General features: G+C 26.1%; 1 protein-coding gene across 3 annotated transcripts in view; it reads right to left on the bottom strand.

Annotated features, from left to right (window-relative positions):
• Positions 1-18,371, bottom strand: part of LOC107438879 (sorting nexin-13) — a 45,741-nt gene that overhangs the window by 16,610 nt on the left and 10,760 nt on the right. For all 3 annotated transcript variants that reach the window (XM_043038850.3, XM_087157601.1, XM_043038852.3), the window contains exons 5-16: positions 18,070-18,191; positions 16,828-16,943; positions 16,639-16,746; positions 15,182-15,270; positions 14,566-14,649; positions 14,346-14,487; positions 12,692-12,807; positions 11,422-11,527; positions 9,805-9,860; positions 7,806-7,922; positions 7,379-7,483; positions 6,527-6,644 (exon numbers count right to left, since the gene is read on the bottom strand). In XM_043038850.3, coding sequence (XP_042894784.2) covers positions 6,527-6,644; positions 7,379-7,483; positions 7,806-7,922; positions 9,805-9,860; positions 11,422-11,527; positions 12,692-12,807; positions 14,346-14,487; positions 14,566-14,649; positions 15,182-15,270; positions 16,639-16,746; positions 16,828-16,943; positions 18,070-18,191 — 1,279 coding nt within the window. The remainder of the gene's footprint in view (positions 1-6,526; positions 6,645-7,378; positions 7,484-7,805; positions 7,923-9,804; positions 9,861-11,421; positions 11,528-12,691; positions 12,808-14,345; positions 14,488-14,565; positions 14,650-15,181; positions 15,271-16,638; positions 16,747-16,827; positions 16,944-18,069; positions 18,192-18,371) is intronic.

Raw genomic sequence — 18,371 nt, 5'->3', positions numbered from 1 at the left:
ATAATTTTTTGAATTACTTTAAATACGTCATTGAATTCCTGCTGTGTATACGAGTCTTAGTTTATCATGTATGTATATTCAACTACTTGTAAATTTTAATGTCTGTCTTTTTAGACTCATGTTTCTAAAAATTATGCTTAAGAAATCAAGAGACCTCATCATTTCAAGTTTCATTGTATAGAATGATTTTAAGTAAGCAATATTACCGTGAATCCTAATGTGACATTAGTTTATAACTTACAGTTATAAACTAATGTCACATTAAGATTGATAATTTAAGGGGAATGAATGTGCCAAGGCCAATGCTAACTGGATATAGAAATTTTAAAATTTTGATAAAAAAAAAAGTCATGAAATGATTTTAGTGAGATTAATGACTGATACAAAGCCAATTAGTTAGCAAATGCTAATTCTATAAAGAAGGTGCGAATTTCCGGCACAATAATGCCTTTGAATGTAATAAAGAAATTTTGGTCAGATTTTGTATTTCATATAACTAGGACTGGGCGATATTAGAAATTATATATTGTGATATATCGTCAGTTTTGCATCGCGATATAGCGATGTATCGCGATATAGTATTTTTGAATTTCATTTACTTTAAGGCACAGAAAGTCAGATTTCTATTGTTGTGTCACAACAACCAGAAATAAGACGTGAGTTGTATCAAACAATTTATTTAAACATTCACACGAAAAATCACAAAATATTACCCAAACGCAATATCTCTCAGCAAAAAACTCTCTTCTTCAACAACAAAAAAAAAAGAACATCACTTCTCGTGTGTGTCTCTCAAGCAACATCATTTTAGCATTACCTCTCGAGGAATTGATGCTTTTAGCTCAGTTGTCACACTGTTACGTTACAGTCTAACTCCTCCCTTCCACAGAGTTTTCTTTGCAAAAGTAGGAAATGGCAAAAAAACATACATAAAATCTTGTCAAAACTGATCTATATCGGTTGACATAAAACTGTTTTGTTTATCGGTATATAGGAAAATAAAACAGTAAAGGAAAATAAACAGGAAAATAAATATTAAAATAAACAGGAAAATTGGAGTCACGAATCTTTTCAGTGAGTAAGTCATCGTTTTTCGCCGTTTGATCAGAAGTAACGATGTGTTCATTGGAATCGACTATACCGAGCTGTACATTATCTTTATTTTCTACTTCCCTCCTTTCATTCATATTTTCTTGTTTTCGAGTCATTACAGCACTTATCATTGGGACTTCAAACGAATTGTCCAATAGAGCAGCCGTTTTGTTACCCAATAAATAATACCCTTTATCAAGAGAATCACCTAATACAGCTGCCTTAGTAACCACTTTTCCTAACTTACAGTTTAATTCAACTACGGCTAATGGAAAACAAAATGATTCTTCCTGTATTGGAGTTTTTATCCAAACAGATTCACCCGTGTACATTTCAGGTTTTACAAATCTCCTAGGAATTAAATCCAAGGTTGCGCCAGTGTCTCGTAGTATTGAAATGCCAACGCCATTTACCACGCCAATGCTCGTGTATGGTGTCATTATATCAGGAAACCTAGATTCCGAAACGTGAAGCGAAGCCACAGTTTCAGAATTTGTTTTCGCCTTGGGACATTGAGGGCGTAGATGATCATAAGAACCACATTCATAGCATCTAAGCTGTCTTCTTCTTTCAAATTCTCTTTCGCGAACATTTTCTTTAACATTATTTTTCTGCCAAGTCAACTTTTCTTCAGTTCTGGTATCACTTTGGTTTAGAGATCGCCAAGAATCATCTTGGTTACTTCGATTATAAGACACAGACTTTTCCTTGAAACTGTTTTTTAAACTTTCATAGTCGTCCAATTTTCCGGCTAATTTGGAATAAGAATTCAATTCCATCCAATCTTCAAGAAAATGATCTCTCATGTCATTTGGTACATGACGTTTCATTTGCTCGGTAACCATCAAACTCTTAAGATCATCGAAAGTGGTAATTTTTACTTCCGAAACCCATTCGCTAAAATAGCAATTTAATTCTTGTGCAAAATTTCGCCAGGATTTTTCAGGTGATTTAAAATGTCGATAAAAATTTTGTTTGAGTTCCTCTGCATTAAGCTTATATTGTTTAAGAATCAATTCTTTTACAAAGTCGTAGTTATTGGCATCCTTAGGAGACTCTCTCGCCAACATATTTGAAATGTCGGGTGGTACTACGCTCAATAGATAAGGCACCCATTCATCTTTAGGAATTTGTGCAATTTCTGCTCGACGTTCAAAATTTATCAGATACAACGACATTTCATCTTTACCTTCATTAAATTTTGGTGTTATTTGTAAAATCTGTATTTTATGATTTGTTTCACCTGATACCGGTCTGTTTTGGTGCTGAATTTGAGAATTTGCTTCTAATTCGAGTTTACGCAATTCCAATTGATGTTGCCGTTCAAGTTCTTCTCGCCGTTCTTGTCTTTCAAGTTCTTCTCGCCGTTCTTGTCTTTCTCTTTCAAGTTCTTCTCGCCGTTCTTGTCTTTCAAGTTCTTCTCGCCTAATTCTCTCCTCCGTTATACGAGTCAAACACATCTTTACATCCTCAACCTCATAATGTTTACTAGTTTGAATTATTTTTTTAATTTCACAAACATTTGCTTGAGGTGGAACAGATTCACCTAATTCGTCGGCCAATTCTATCAAATCCACTTTTTTCGCTTTATTAAGAAAAGCCATAATTTACAACTGATAAAAAACTACATATACAATCACTGACTACCTTAAATCAACTACTCTTACTATATCCCGCCGCTGCCACCAGTAAAATTCTGTTGTGTCACAACAACCAGAAATAAGACGTGAGTTGTATCAAACAATTTATTTAAACATTCACACGAAAAATCACAAAATATTACCCAAACGAAATATCTCTCAGCAAAAAACTCTCTTCTTCAACAACAAAAAAAAAAGAACATCACTTCTCGTGTGTGTCTCTCAAGCAACATCATTTTAGCATTACCTCTCGAGGAATTGATGCTTTTAGCTCAGTTGTCACACTGTTACGTTACACTATCAAGACTTCATACGCATATTGATTTAAATCAATTTATAAATTTGAAAATATATATGTTTTGCTAAAGAAAGATATTAAATAAATTGACAAAGATGTACAAATCTTACTTAAAATATTTATTGAAAAAATGTGTGTAGATACAGAATGAAATATTTGCACTTCTTTATCGTTTATAAGGTATAAGCAGTCTTAATTTAAGTTAACCCTTAAAACACCCTTAATGAAAAAAAATATTGTTATTAAACAAAAGCTGATTTTAAAATTTCAAAATATATTTTAATTAAAATAAAAGTTAGATTGACTAAAAGCCGAAGTTTAAAATTAAAAATGTTCGAATTTTAAACTAAAAAGTAAACATAAGAATTGTAATAATTTCTTAAAATTTTCGTTCTCTGAAAGATTTCTCAGTTTAAAAATAAAAAGGGAATTTTATAAAGATATCTAGCTGAATTTAGTGAAAGAAAATTTAAAAAATTAAAAAAAAAGTTTGTTAAGAAATTCATTATACACTTAAAACAAAGTGTTAAAAATATTTTTTTTTTTTTTAAAAAAAGAAACTTTTTTTAACAAATCAATATTTGCTTGTACTATTATGCGTAAATAATTACAGAATTATTAAGTTCGATCGTAATGTTCAAATTCTTAATAAAGAAGTAAACACAAGTTTTGTTATATTTTCTAAAAATGATCACGCAAATAACAAAAGGTTTCTTAGTTTAAAAATAAAAAAATAAATAAAAGTGAAATTTATCAATATATTTACCTAACAGCATAGGAACAAAATTTAAAAAATAAGTTCGTTAAAAAATTATTTGTATGCTTAAAACAAAGAGCTAAATAAATTTTAGAAAAAAAATGCTTCTTAAACACTATTTTTATTATTATTTCATATAAATAATTAAATTAAATTAAATAATGAACGAACGAAAAACAAAGTAAGGCAAAGTTTCTTAATTAAATTCTTAAAAATAGAAACAAAAGAATTGTGATATTCGGTAATATATTTAGCTAATTAACTAATAATATAAAACGAAAATTAAAAAAAAAATAATGATTTTACTCTCTAATAAAACGAAGTAGTAATTGATAAAAAAAAAAGAAATGAATAAAATTCGCAAACTTTTCAAATTCTTTTGAACAAATAAAGTTTATTGACTTATGTCCAAAAAATAAGTTTTGTTTTAACTTTATTTCTAAAAATAAAAACAACTCAAGATTTATAAATTTAAAATCAGTAATAGAAGCTCATTAAATTATTAGAAGTTTTATCCGAAAGGTTTTTAATAAATTAAAAGAAAGTAAAAAAATAACCTAACAAATTTATTTACTTTGTAATTTAATTCCTTATGGGTGCCTTAAATTAGATTTCCGATAATTTTCACATTTAAAAATATAAAAAAAGTTTTGTCAGAAAATAAATAAAAAACTTATCTAATTAATGAAGAAACTTTTCTTTATAAATTCTTTTCAATAATAGATTGCGTTCAGAACAAGGTTACGACGGCGATCACGAAGTTAATCCCATTGAAAATAATCTACAAGAAACGATTTCAAATCGCGAAGGTGCAAAAACGAACATGTGATATAACGATATAAAGTCTCAAAAGTGATTCTGATTCTACCGCTCATCAGTCAAGGCCGTCTCAACATAACGAAACAATATCGTCTTCCACAGCGCGAGTTGGCATCGGAACGTAAGAGAAAGTCCTTGCGTGTATCGCTATATCGTTATATCGTCTTCTTCACTCGACGGCTTAAATCAGTTTTCAGATGCATCGCTTGGAATGAAAGTTGCTGTATCGGTTTGCCGATATAGGCGTTAAATCGATATGTCGCGATACATCGATTTATAGCCCAGTCCTACATATAACTGAATAAAATATTCTGACAGCTTAAATTTCTGCTTCCAATTCCTTAAATTAGTAGATTTTATTTTACTACAACAAAAAAATCTCATTAAAATAATTCAAAATTTTTTATGACATTAGAAATTCTTATTTGTTCAACAGAGATAACATAAATATCAAATAATAATATAGTTTATAACTTACAGTTATAAACTAATGTCACATTAAGATTGATAATTTAAGGGGAATGAATGTGCCAAGGCCAATGCTAACTGGATATAGAAATTTTAAAATTTTGATAAAAAAAAAAGTCATGAAATGATTTTAGTGAGATTAATGACTGATACAAAGCCAATTAGTTAGCAAATGCTAACTCTATAAAGAAGGTGTGAATTTCTGGCACAATAATGCCTTTGAATGTAATAAAGAAATTTTGGTCAGATTTTGCATTTCATAAAACTGAATAAAATATTCTGACAGCTTAAATTTCTGTTTCCAGTTCCTTAAATTAGTAGATTTTATTTTACTACAACAAAAAAATCTCATTAAAATAATTCAAAACTTTTTATGACATTAGAAATTCTTATTTGTTCCACAGAGATAACATAAATATCAAAATGGTTAATTATGTAATCCCTTAACAGTTTTTCTTCTTTGTAAAATGTGTTGAATACATTAGACTTTTCATTAAATTGGATGATCAAGAAATGCTTTGAAAGGGGATAAAGATTCCAGTCAATTAGATTTGTTAAATTTTGATAAATTTTATTTAAAAAAAATACAGAATAGGAGTTTAATAATATAAATGATAGCATAAAATGAAAAGAAATTTAAGGTTATTTTTAGTTTGTTATAATTAGTTTTACAATTATTTAAAAAGCAGATGAAAAAAAAACAGTGTTTTGAGAGGGATGACTTGCATTTTTGCATCTCAGACAATACACAATACAAATTATCAAAAGTCTACTGAATTTTTTTATTTTACAAACATGTTTGCATAATTTTGGATAAAAATCCTATATAATATGAAACTTGTAGAAGTAAACTATGTAAATAGTTCAATCTAATAAATTTTGTAAGAGTAATAAAAGTAGAATAAATTATTTTACATTTAATTTAATAGCAAATCAGATTTAAAAATATTTCCAAACATAAGTATAGTTTTATTGCTAACACTGTTTTTTTTGCGATTTACTCTCATCTATGCAATTCAATTTTATATCATTGAAAAAATCCTGATGATTTGAGTCCGTTTTAAACAAGTTACTTTGTATTACAACAATAACTTTAAAAACTTTTAATGTTTAAATATTGTTTCTAATGACAGATTTTTAAAAAAGAAAGAACTAGGATAGAAAAGTTTCTCAGGCACTAAATACAAACTTATTGTAATTTAGATGGATACAAAATGCAATAGTAAATTTCAACAATTAAATTTATGAGAACCATTAAAACCAGAAAAATTGGAACCTTCACTTTAGTACAAAAGTCTTAGGACACTATTTCTGCTTAAATCTCAAATAAAAGTAGTAGAAGGATCATATATATAAGTTATTGTGATGAATAATATTAAAAAGAAAAATAATATTTTAAAATAGATATGTATTTCTGAACAATTTTAGAAAATGATAATATTTGGAACTAACCTAAATCTCCACTGGAGCTTGATTCATGCAATAAATCTAATTCAGCGAGTAATTTTATGTACAATGTAGAATCTTTAAAGCCAGACAGATAAAATTCATTTTCTAAAGATTCATACACCTATAAAAAATTTAAATAGTTTTTTTTTACAAAATCTTTTAACAGATTCATAAAATATCAGACAGCTAAGAGCAACGTTTAATTTATGATACAAAGACAGTAAAAATCTGTTATAACAATTTATAACAGATGAAATTGTTGCTTAATTATTTTACATATTTAATCATACATTTCAAACAAATATTCATATTTAATGTTAATATAATTATGAAAGGTAGTTAAAATCGGTTATAACAACAATTCATAACAGCATATGAAATTATCGTTCATTTATTTTACATATTTAATCACACATTTCAAGCAAATACTCATATTTAATGTTAAAATAGTTATAAAAGGAATAAAAATTGTAATAGACATATTGACCTTTTTTTTTTTCATTTTGAATAATAGTGAAAAGTATACATTAATTTTTAATAGTCAGTTTTCAACATGTTAACAACAAAAGATGCATTTTTTTCAAGTGTGAAGCACGATTTTTAAAAATAGTAAAGATTTATCTTTCATTAGGAAGAAAAAAACTTATCTGGAGATCGCCTACAATTTGTTTTATAAAAATAAAGAGCTAAAATAAAAAAAGAAAATGTTTGATTTCTGCTTTCCTGTATTGATATTAGAACAAAATAAAAATGTCCACCATTACAACCTTTTTCATATAATATTATTTAAATAGCAGAAAAAGTATCATTAATGCATTGATTTATGAAATCAATTTCAAGCATGTTTTTGTTTACCTTCTCTTGAACTTCATCAAAGCAGTTTTCATTGATAGTTTCAGTCTTTAATCTAGATCTTAGCTTCTTAAGTATATTTTCATCTAGAGTTATTTTTGAAGAAACCTTAAAAATACACATAAAATAATCGTTATAACCCTTAAAAATATAGTTAAACAGGAAAGTATATATTAAATATTGACAGAACTTAATAAATTTTAATACAGATCTTAATATTAGTTTCTTATTAAAGAAATAACAAAATATAAAAAATGAAACACAAATTATTAAATTAATAGACATACTTAATTAGAAATTGTAAAAAATCATTTCAATTCATGCTCTTAATATTAGTTTCTTATTAAAATAATAACATATATAAAAAATTGAAACACAAATTATTTTATTAATAGAAAAAATCATTTCAATTCATGTAAACTCAACTCACGTCTGGTCCCAAATATGAGTCATAAAGCTGTATTGCTAAAACTCTAAGTTTTTCTATTGATTCATCTCCAATACTCGTATTTTCAGCTTTCATCAATTGGACAGTGGTTCTAAATCCCTATAAAATATATGAAAATTTAGATGAAATGATTTTTAATAGCATGAGGTACACAGATAATATTTTTAAAAGTTTTAGCTAAAATAAATTAAGAGTTAGATATTAAATAAAAGACAAATCTGATTTATTTACCGTCAATGTACTTATTATAGTTTTGTATTATAATAGCGAAAAAAAAAATGAAGCAAAAAGTTGGTAAAATTTAAACCAGAATACATTTAGAGATTTTATTTTGATAGGTCAAACATTATGGTTTCCATTCATTCTCTATTATAGTGTCTATTATATCTACTCTCCATTATATCTAACTATTATAGTCTCTATTATATATATTCTCTATTATATCCACCTGAAGTAAAATGAATAAAATAAAATTAAAAAAAAAACAACACTCAGAATAACTCTATCTAATGATCAGGCATTCACATATTTGCACTTAATCTTAATGATTCAAGGGGGTAACCTCAAATATAGCGATTAATTTGTGCAGATGATATTTTCAATTACAAAATCAGACACAAAAATGTATTTTCTTGGAACAAACAACTTTCTCTGACGAATGTGGATTTCTGACCTTCAAAATATAAGGGTAGTTGCAATCAGGGAAATGCTGTCCAATGATTGGGTCAAAACAGTGGTCCTCCTGCGTTGATTCTACTTTTTGCATATTTCATAATTTTGTGGGAATTTTTGAATAAATCGAATTTCTTTTTACACACAATTAGAAAATTCGTTTAACCAAAAATAATCCCAAGAAAGAAAAAAATATTACTTTTTATAATTAGTTGTTATTATTATTATTTGTTGTAAAGTTTAAAAATTTTTACATTATTTTCAAGAAAGTAATTTTATAAAGCAAAATATAAAATTTGAATGAAATCTGTCCAACAGTTCCTGAGAAAATTAATTTTAAATATACAATTTCTTAAAATTCTCATGAATTATTTGACCAATTTCATTCAATTTTGTATTATGTTGAATAAAATAACATTCTTTAAAATTATGTAAACATTTGCATACTTTACATTTCAAACTTTTTTAACTATTATTAACAAAACAATAAAAAATGGTAAATAATTATTAAAAATTACATTTTGCATTTGTAACTATTATTTGGATAAAATAATTTTATAATTGTCAGTAAAAATTTTCTGACTTGCTTGAAAAATTCCAGATATATAAACAATTTTTTTAAAAGCTTTAAAATAAATTTTTAAATAAAGTTTAAAAAAAGCTTTTTTTTTTTAAAAAAACTTTAAACAGATTTTATTTAAAAAATCTAATTTTTGAATAAAATCAGGGTTAACTTGTTTTAATTTTGATGTTTTTTCTCAATTCATTAAAAAGTTATTTTTATACAAATGCAAAACTTTCTTAAGCAATTTTTAAACTATTTTTTATTTTGGGTGCAAAGCAGGGAGTTGTATATATACTATTTGAAGGACACATTTCGCACCTGGGTTGTAGGTTGTGCACCTCTACAAAACATAATAATCAGGACAATTTTATAAGCTTCTAGAGTATCATGTATTGCATTATAACATACAATTATAATAGTATAACAATATATGAAATAAATATATTAAAAGAATAATTGTCTAGCTATTTGTAGGCTATTGTCATAAATTTTTTATACGCTAATAAACAATTTTCAAATTTGATATGGGTTAACCTTAAACTAATGCAGATTTTGGTCTTGCATTTTTTCTTTAAATAGAAAAATGGCGGCAATTAGTTAAATTTAAATTTTCTTCAATATAATAATAATAAAATAACAAAACAATTTTGCCAATTTTTAATTCTTTAAATAAAAAATTAAAATGAGCTTCAAAGATTTTTAGTAATGGATAATAAGTAAAGCAAAAATTAATGGATTACTCACCTCAACATTATGGTAAAAAAATACATAACCTTCAGTATTAAGGTTAACCAAGTATTCTGAAAAAACATAATTGTTATTGCAAATGTCAAAAAAGCTAACAAGCAGTAATTAAAAAATATTTAATAAATTACATAGCATGCATGCAATCATATAACATAATGGACACAAAAGTGCAAAAGTTGTAAACAGAAAATTTGTCATTACCAAATACATTGAAAAAATTGTTTCAAATCGTATTCGACATTCAGGCATCAAAAATTGAATGGAAAGCGTAGACTGTTATAAAAATAGTCATTAAATGTTTTTGATTCACTTAGACTTTAGATATACAAAGAAGTTTAAGGCAAAACAAGCAAACAACTGGCTTTATACAGTAAAAAAACTGCTAAATTTCAAGAAATATATCCTGGTAGGTATAATAATCAATATGGAGTTTTAACAAATTAGAAAATCAGTGATTTTCGAAAAAATTTTGTTAAAGTTAGATTAGCTAAAAGGTTAAAATTAGCTACAAGAGTCAATAAATTTCTTGCAGTTTGTTTTTTATTTGAGATTTTGCGTTTTTTGCAGAAAGTTTCATTTCATTTAAGACTGCAATGCAATATAAAAATTCATATACCATATTAATACATATCAATATATTTATTCTCCTAAGGTTAAAGTAAAAGCAATATTTACCTCTATACATGTATAAACATTGTTAACAATCAAGTAGTTAAGCAAATGCACAAATTTAAAGAGTATTTCGCTCATATATTTTGTTTTTCAATCTCACTATATGGAGAGACTGATTTTCCAACGTGGTGATAAGTTCATGGTGAAATGTGACTTTCAACGCACAAGAACAGAAGACATTTACAAAACTATTTTCAAAATGTAATTTAAAAACCAAAAGGATTTGTAACATATTAATGCTATAAGAAGAGAAGCCATAACCTTCTTTTTAAGGCTATAACTATATTTTTACAACTTTCCTCCATTATTACAATATGTCTTAATTGAAGAACTGAATAGATGAAGTTTTAAATGCCATTTTAGTGAATTAGAGTAAATTAGCTTTAAAGGTTGACAAAAGGTAATAAAATCCTCATTTCTTATTTGCAAGTTTACAATTAAAAAATCTATAGATCCCTAACACATATTTAAAATGTTTGTGTAATAGTGTTTTCAAATTTCAATTGAATTTTCTGTCCAAATGGCAAGCTTTCTATGACTACTCATTTATTGTTTGTAAACAATATTGGAGTTTTCTTGGAATTTTCTTTCACTTCAAAAACAATCAAATATTGTCTTCATTCATCGTGATCTGCTAAATTAAAGAAATTAGCAAAATAAATTACATAGTTAATTAAAACTAAAATAAATAAATTATATAGTTAAATAAGACTAAAATAAGATTCTAAATTTGTGATATAGTGAATACTGAGTGGAAGTACCTTTAATATAAAATCATCTTTTATAAACAATAGAATTTTATGAAATAAAATTACTTTAAAGTCATATTAAATTATTATTTTGGTAGGAAAAAAGAAGACAGTTACTACTTCTATAAGATGAGTAATGGGAACAAAATGGTGCAAAAAAGAGGATGAAGTTAGTAGTACAGAGAGAACTTACGAGTGAAGTAGTGCAAGGCAATATTGTTATTTAATATCACATCAAATGGAAGAGATACAAGCTTTCTCTTATTTTCTAAAATTGGTGAATCAGTTACATCACTAACCTAGGATTAAAAATAAATAAATAGGGAGTATTAAAAAAATATGGGATAATTGCAGGATTGTTTTAATTATCATTAGAATTTGAGTAAAACAGTATGTAAATAGAGAACTATGGAGTATTAATTTAATTAGGAGGAAAATTAAGTTAAAATGTTTGAAAATATAAATAAAAAAGTGGCAAAAAGTAACTATGTCACCTATTTGTAATGCATCATGGAAAACGGGCTACGTCTTGCTGAAGTATGCATATTTTTTGTCGTTTAACTAAATTATCATTTTCTCAATTGTTATCATTAACTCATTTAATCTTTTTCTCTGTAAATAAAAATCATTCGTATAATTCGTAATTTCTTTAAACCCCATTTCTGAATTAAGTGAGTGCAGAAAACTCTATTTTTAGAGATCTAAATCTTCCTAACCCATTAGAATAAAATTTAAAAATCACATGGCTTCTAAATGTTTCGATTTTATTAAAAATCATTAATATTTCTCACACTTTCTTTTCTGCCAACTCATTTGAATGCGCAAGGCTAATAAAAAGAGCCTTGGCAATAAATTAAAAGCAATTAATAGCCAGCAGAGACAAGCCCAACAGGACACCTCTGTCCACCAAGAAATCAAAATACAAGTCATAGAAAACCCATTTTTGAATACCATGCTGATGTATTAGGAAGATGTACATATCTAAAAAAAGATTTTAATCAGCACTCAATTCAAGGTTGTGGTATAAAGAGTTTTATAAAATGTATTTTAATTTACTGAGAAAAAGATTAAATGAGATAATAATTCAGTTTTTGAATGTTAAGAAATATGTAAATTATATTTCAGCATGACATGCAGGTTACTAGATAGAAAGTTGTATGAATTTTTTTCCTATGCAAAGTCTACACTGTACATAACCATTTCAGCAGCTGGTTTTTTAAATGAAAAAACATGCTATGACAGATAGTATATATAGTTTCAATTTAGTATAAATTGCTAAATTTGTCTATAAATCGAATTCGAGTATTATATGTTAACAGAAACCCTCTTAATATCAAAGAATTCATGAATTTTGATGAAAAAATTAAAATGAATTATTAGAAAGTATTTCTGAGAAAAACCTAAACATAATCAAATAATTATGTTTTTGAAAACATGCCACAAACAAAAAATTATACACTTACTAAATAAAACTCAGTAGAGTCATTTTCTGCTTGTTTGGAGTGGCCTAATAATTTTTCAAGTCTATGTTGAGCAACTGATTCAATGTAAGAAATGCTTTTCAGGTACTTTTTAATTTCTGCAAGGAATTTTTACAGCTAGTTAATATATGCGATGGAGAACACATAACAATATTATATACCAAATAACTATAAAATTTTAATATATTTCTTTAAAATTACATTTTATTTCCCACATGTTTTTTACACAACATTAAAAATCATAGTTCCATCGAAAATACCATTGTTCTTATTTCTTAGAAATAAACATAAAAAGGTACATGACATTGTATTTTTAAATCAGTTTTCAACTCCTGGAAAATGCAAATTTTAACTTGCGCAATGCTCATAAACAGTAAAACACACTCGCAATATTCTGTCATTGGCAAAGAGGGTCATTGAGATAAAGACTCCACAATTTTAAGACCGACTGTATGATAGTGGCAATGTAGTTGACATTGCATACCTGTCACTTTTACTTCTCAGGATATCTGGATATCTTTTATAAGGGTAGCTCAATTCCTCAATCACTGTGATGTTGTTCAAACATAACAAAATAAATAAGAGATAAAAAAAATTATAGAAAAAAAAAGGAATCAATAATTTCTTAATAAGTTCAAGAAATAAAATTATTACTTTTTATTTATGCTAATTAACTCTTTTTTCTCTGTGTAAGACAAAAATTAGTACTAGAAACTTTGTTTCAAGAACGCATCTCAAAATATATATTTAATAAACTTCATCAGGACCTTAGCAAAATAAAATGAATCCAAAAATCATATTACATCATAATGCATTAATGTAAATTGAATTAGCAAAATATATTCAGAGAAAATCTAAACAAGGCTGAGGGGTTCACAGACTAAGTCAAAAGTAGCCCACAAAGCCTTTTAGCTTTGCCTCTGAACTCCCTTAAATATTAATAAAAATATAAAAGTAGAAGAATATTGATAAAAATAGAAATAAATAGCAGACAGATTTTTTTCAGCAATGTCTGCAACTGATCTAATTCTCAGCCTTTATTAGAATGTAATCATTTCATTAAGAAAGTACGCAATGGGTTTATTGCTGCAGTTACTTTTAAATTGTGCAAATAAATTGAAAAAAGAAGACAATTTCTAACAGGCTATTTTGCATCTGGAGCAAGAGTTAATTTTAGCATCCCTTTTCCCATATGTAGACTACGTAATTTATTACAATAAAGACCATAAATTTACAAAACCACATTTTTCTTATGGACTAAAATAGTTAGTTAGTTGGTGTTTTTAGCACAAGAGTTAGAAATTGCAATACCACACTATGTTAATAATTACAGCATTTTGTTAATATCGGCCCCCAACACAGCATTTTGTACCCCATAATGATTGTGCATGGCAGACTTACATTACAGAATGCATCAATAAGAATTCAACAAACAAAACACAGAGAGAATCTTCACATTTATAATTATGTTGCACCAAAATGTATTAATAAAAATTCAACTAAAGAAACATATTCAGAGAAAATCTAAAAATATCAATAGCTTGAAAATTCATTGTAAAAGATAATGGATGCAATTGAGCATAAAATTTTGTTTTAATAGTTCTAAAAAATTGCAATTAAAATTATAATACTTTACCATCTTTATCCCCAGCATCTTGGGCATTTTGCACTTTGTGCTCATGCTTTGATATCTGAATGAAAGCTTTAAGTTCATCTTGATTGTCTGTTTTTCTTAAAACATTCAAAAGTGTTTTACTAGTTACAATGTAATCTTTACACTAAAAAAACAAACAAACTAAACATTAAAAACAAAACTCAGAATTAACAAGCAGAAAATCTTGCAAACATTAACTTACTAAGTATATTAAGTTCTGATTAATTTCATCTGGATCAGAAAACTGGTAAATTAAAGGCCTTAATACTGAAGAAACAAGTATTTCCTGAAAATAATTTGTTTCAGTCATTAATTGATAAGGTAGCATGAATCAAGTTCTTTTTAATTTTTATACACACTATCAAATAAAACGTTTAAAATATGAATAAATCAAAATATTGGATAAAGCAAATATACTATTTATGCATGCATAAGGTTTAATCAACTACTTTAATGTCTCGAATTATTTTGAAGTAGAGGTTATAAAAATCCAATGTAATATTTTTAATAGGACACAGGCGATGTATTCAGCATATAGGAGCAAACCAAAATGAGAGCTTGTTTCCTAAGCATTTAATTACAAACACAAAAATGAAAATTTTTTAATGGTGCTTTAAATTTTATTCATTTTAAAACTGAATCCAATAGTTCTTTTCGAAATAAATCATTTGCTTCTTATGAATTTTTTAATAAATATAGGGAGATGGTTTAAACAAACAAACAAAAAAAAAAAGATTTAAAAAAATTAGTTAAAAAATAAAGATTTTTTTCAAGGAATATAAAAAAATTAAGAATGATATTTAGAGAAACATATTTACCCTGATCATTTTTCTCAAAAGATTATTATCAAAGGCTTCAGGAGGTAGTAATAAATATAACACAGTATCACATACATTTTGAAGGTATTCTGAAATGTTTAAAACAAATCACTTTATTTAATTAAGAGGGATAGTAAAAAGATTTAACAATAACATCTCCAAGAATAATATTTACAACTATATAATTTAATCAATAGGAACAATAGTTATTATTCATATTGAATTAGTATATAAAATAAATATTTATTCAATATGAATTTTAAAATATAGAAAAAACAGAAGATAATATAGAATAAACAGGATAGAAGATATAGAATAAACAGGAATAAGATTCTGCTAACCACAACTTGAATTTTTGTTTAACAAAAAGTAACCACTGTATTTGTGATAGATTGCTTTAATTAGGACCTCAATGTTTTTTTTATACCAATCAGGGGTCTGTTTAGGTTTTTCTAAGAGGTACCTATTTTGTGAAAATTTAGACATAATTTGTGAATATTAAAAATTATATTAAAAAAATGAACACAAAAATATGGTAAAAATATGAGTTTACAAAAATACGAGATATTCTTACGAGAAAAAAAAATTATATTTCAAGAAAAATTATTTTTCCTAAAGTTGAATTTGTGAATGTACAGCTAAATGGTAGTAAATTTGGCCTGGGCAGACCCCTGCGAATTATTTAATAAAACAAGCAACACTTTAGTAATCCCACAAAATAATTAGTGGGATTAGAAAAAAAAAACATCGAAATAATGAGTAAAAAAATCACAATAATTCAAGAACCTTTCTAACTTTTAATATTATAGAGATATTTACGATTTAAAGATGAGCTGATAGAAAAATAAAAAAACTGAAGCATATTTAGATTAATTAGACTTCAAATCAAAGTATAGACAAGCATAATAAGAACAACTCACAATTAAATCAATAAATATAATGAAAGAATTTTCTGCCTATTTTAATAACTTTTAAACTGTGGAAAAGACTTTAGTTCTTAATTATTTTTCTACCAAGCAAATAATTTACATTATGTTATTCAATGGAAAAATGGTACAAATTCAATCAAATCAAAAAGTAAAGTCAAAATGCAAAATCATACTGGTTTATTGAATCTGTTTTATTAAGACTAATATACAATAAGACAGAGAAAATAATATAATTACATTGCTTGTAAGTGTTACAGTAAAACAGTTTTTTTTTTGTTGTGAAAAGACAACATTTTATAAAAAGAAGACAATATGTAAATCAAGAATTAAAATTGATATAAATACATACATATGCAGAGCAACACCTATACATATAAATAAAACGACAAGGATTCATTACAAGTAATGCAACTAAACTATGTTTTTTTTCCCTAGGTGTTTCAAATTGATCGGATAATTCTATTTCCTGTTGTTGAGGTTAATATTATGTAGCTGGCTAAAATATCAAAAAAGTTAAATCAAGCTTACCCATTTCATGCTCTGGAGAGCAACACACATTTTCTCTGCATATATTTTCTCCATGATTAAATTCTTTTTCAAAAAATAGTGCTTCTATACTTAAATTTCTATTAGGATCTAGAAGAAATAAAGAATATTTGTGTCACAAGTCGCACAACATACCTTTCATAATCTGTTTAAAATAAAACTGAAACTCACTTTCTCGTTGCCTTCGACGAAATGAAGTCTCGGCATGGCGATATAACCGCAAATGACTAGTAAAACTTTCAACAACTTGGTGAGTTATAAAAGAAACCCAATTGACTTCTTTAGCACTAAAAATATGAAACAACGTAAGAAAAAATTTATAAAATGAAAGGAAAAAACATTGGAAAACTAATACAAATATGTTGAATTGCTCAAAATATTCACAATATTTTTTGTTTGTTTCAGAATTGACGACATACTTTAGCATTATTACCTATACAGAAGAATTTTCTTTAGACAGATGAATTAATTCATTTTCAAGGTATTTATTGCTATGGAGATTACAGGGGGAACCTTTATAAGTTGTCAACTTGCGGTGCATTGCTTTTCTGATCAACTTATGGAGAGGATTTTTTTAATAATTTTTTACATCGTAGCATTAATATAACCAATTCAAATAGACAAATGTAATTAAAGTTTTAAAACAAGACTTCAAAATTTTATACAGCATTAAAAAGAGGCTAATCACTAGAAGGAATTATTATTTGTTACACTAACTTATTATTAAATTAATTTGTTCAGAGCAAATATCTATGCATCTTTGTTCTTTTATAAGCATGTCGGTTATTAGTAATAAAAATTTTTGTAAAATATCTATACACAAGAGCTTGTTCAACTAGAAAATTTATTATATTCCCTCCAACATTTCAAAATTAATTTTGTTACATTTAGGCAATAAATTTGTAGCTTATTACAAAAGAACAAAAGCTTTTAAATTTTTCTTCATATGGTCAACTTATAAAGGGTTTATATTAGGTTTTGGTTCCTTTTTAACACTATTTGACTAATTCAGTGAAATTTTAATAGATAATCTAATTGCATGATAGTATTCCTAAAAGAAGTTTTTTTTCTTCATCTTTTAGAGAATTTATGAAATGTTCAGAGTATCAATCAATAACACTCTTAGACATATTTGATTTATTAGCCAACATTTAAGAGAGACATGAGGTGGGTTATAAGGATGTTCTATTTGGAAAGTTTCACAGAACAAACATATTTTGATAAAGCCAGAAGTGTCATTTTAATAACGTAAAATAAATTTAGATTTGTAATTTTTTTAAAAATATTCTTGACTGATATCAATCACCATTATACCAATAAAATCAACTAAATACCAATAAAAGTTTAATTGCATTTAGTAGAGAAAAAACTTAGCTTACAAATTATTAAATATACAAAAATTTTATATTTTACCTTTTGGAAAAATTATTGATGATAGTTTTACACATTTCATTGAAACCATCAAGGAATTCTTCATTGAGAGATATTTCTTGATACCAAGTTTGTATAAAATCTCTAACAATATTGGACAAAATCTAAAAATATAACATTGAGAAAGAATAGATTAAAATGCTTTAAAAAAATGAAAAACATCAACACAACACTTAACAATAATAAAAATTTAAACCCTGTGTTAAATTTTATGGTATTCTATCAGATTAAACAGATCAAATAAATAAAGTGAAACAAGCGACAGTTAAAACTATCAATATTAT

This window comes from Parasteatoda tepidariorum, chromosome 2 (genome assembly GCF_982258835.1).
Source record: "Parasteatoda tepidariorum strain Cologne lab strain chromosome 2, Ptep-v5.0, whole genome shotgun sequence".
NCBI classification, from domain to species: Eukaryota; Metazoa; Arthropoda; class Arachnida; order Araneae; family Theridiidae; genus Parasteatoda; species Parasteatoda tepidariorum.
The sequence above is the reverse complement of the archived record's forward strand: the minus strand, read 5'-3'. Positions and strand labels throughout refer to the sequence as shown.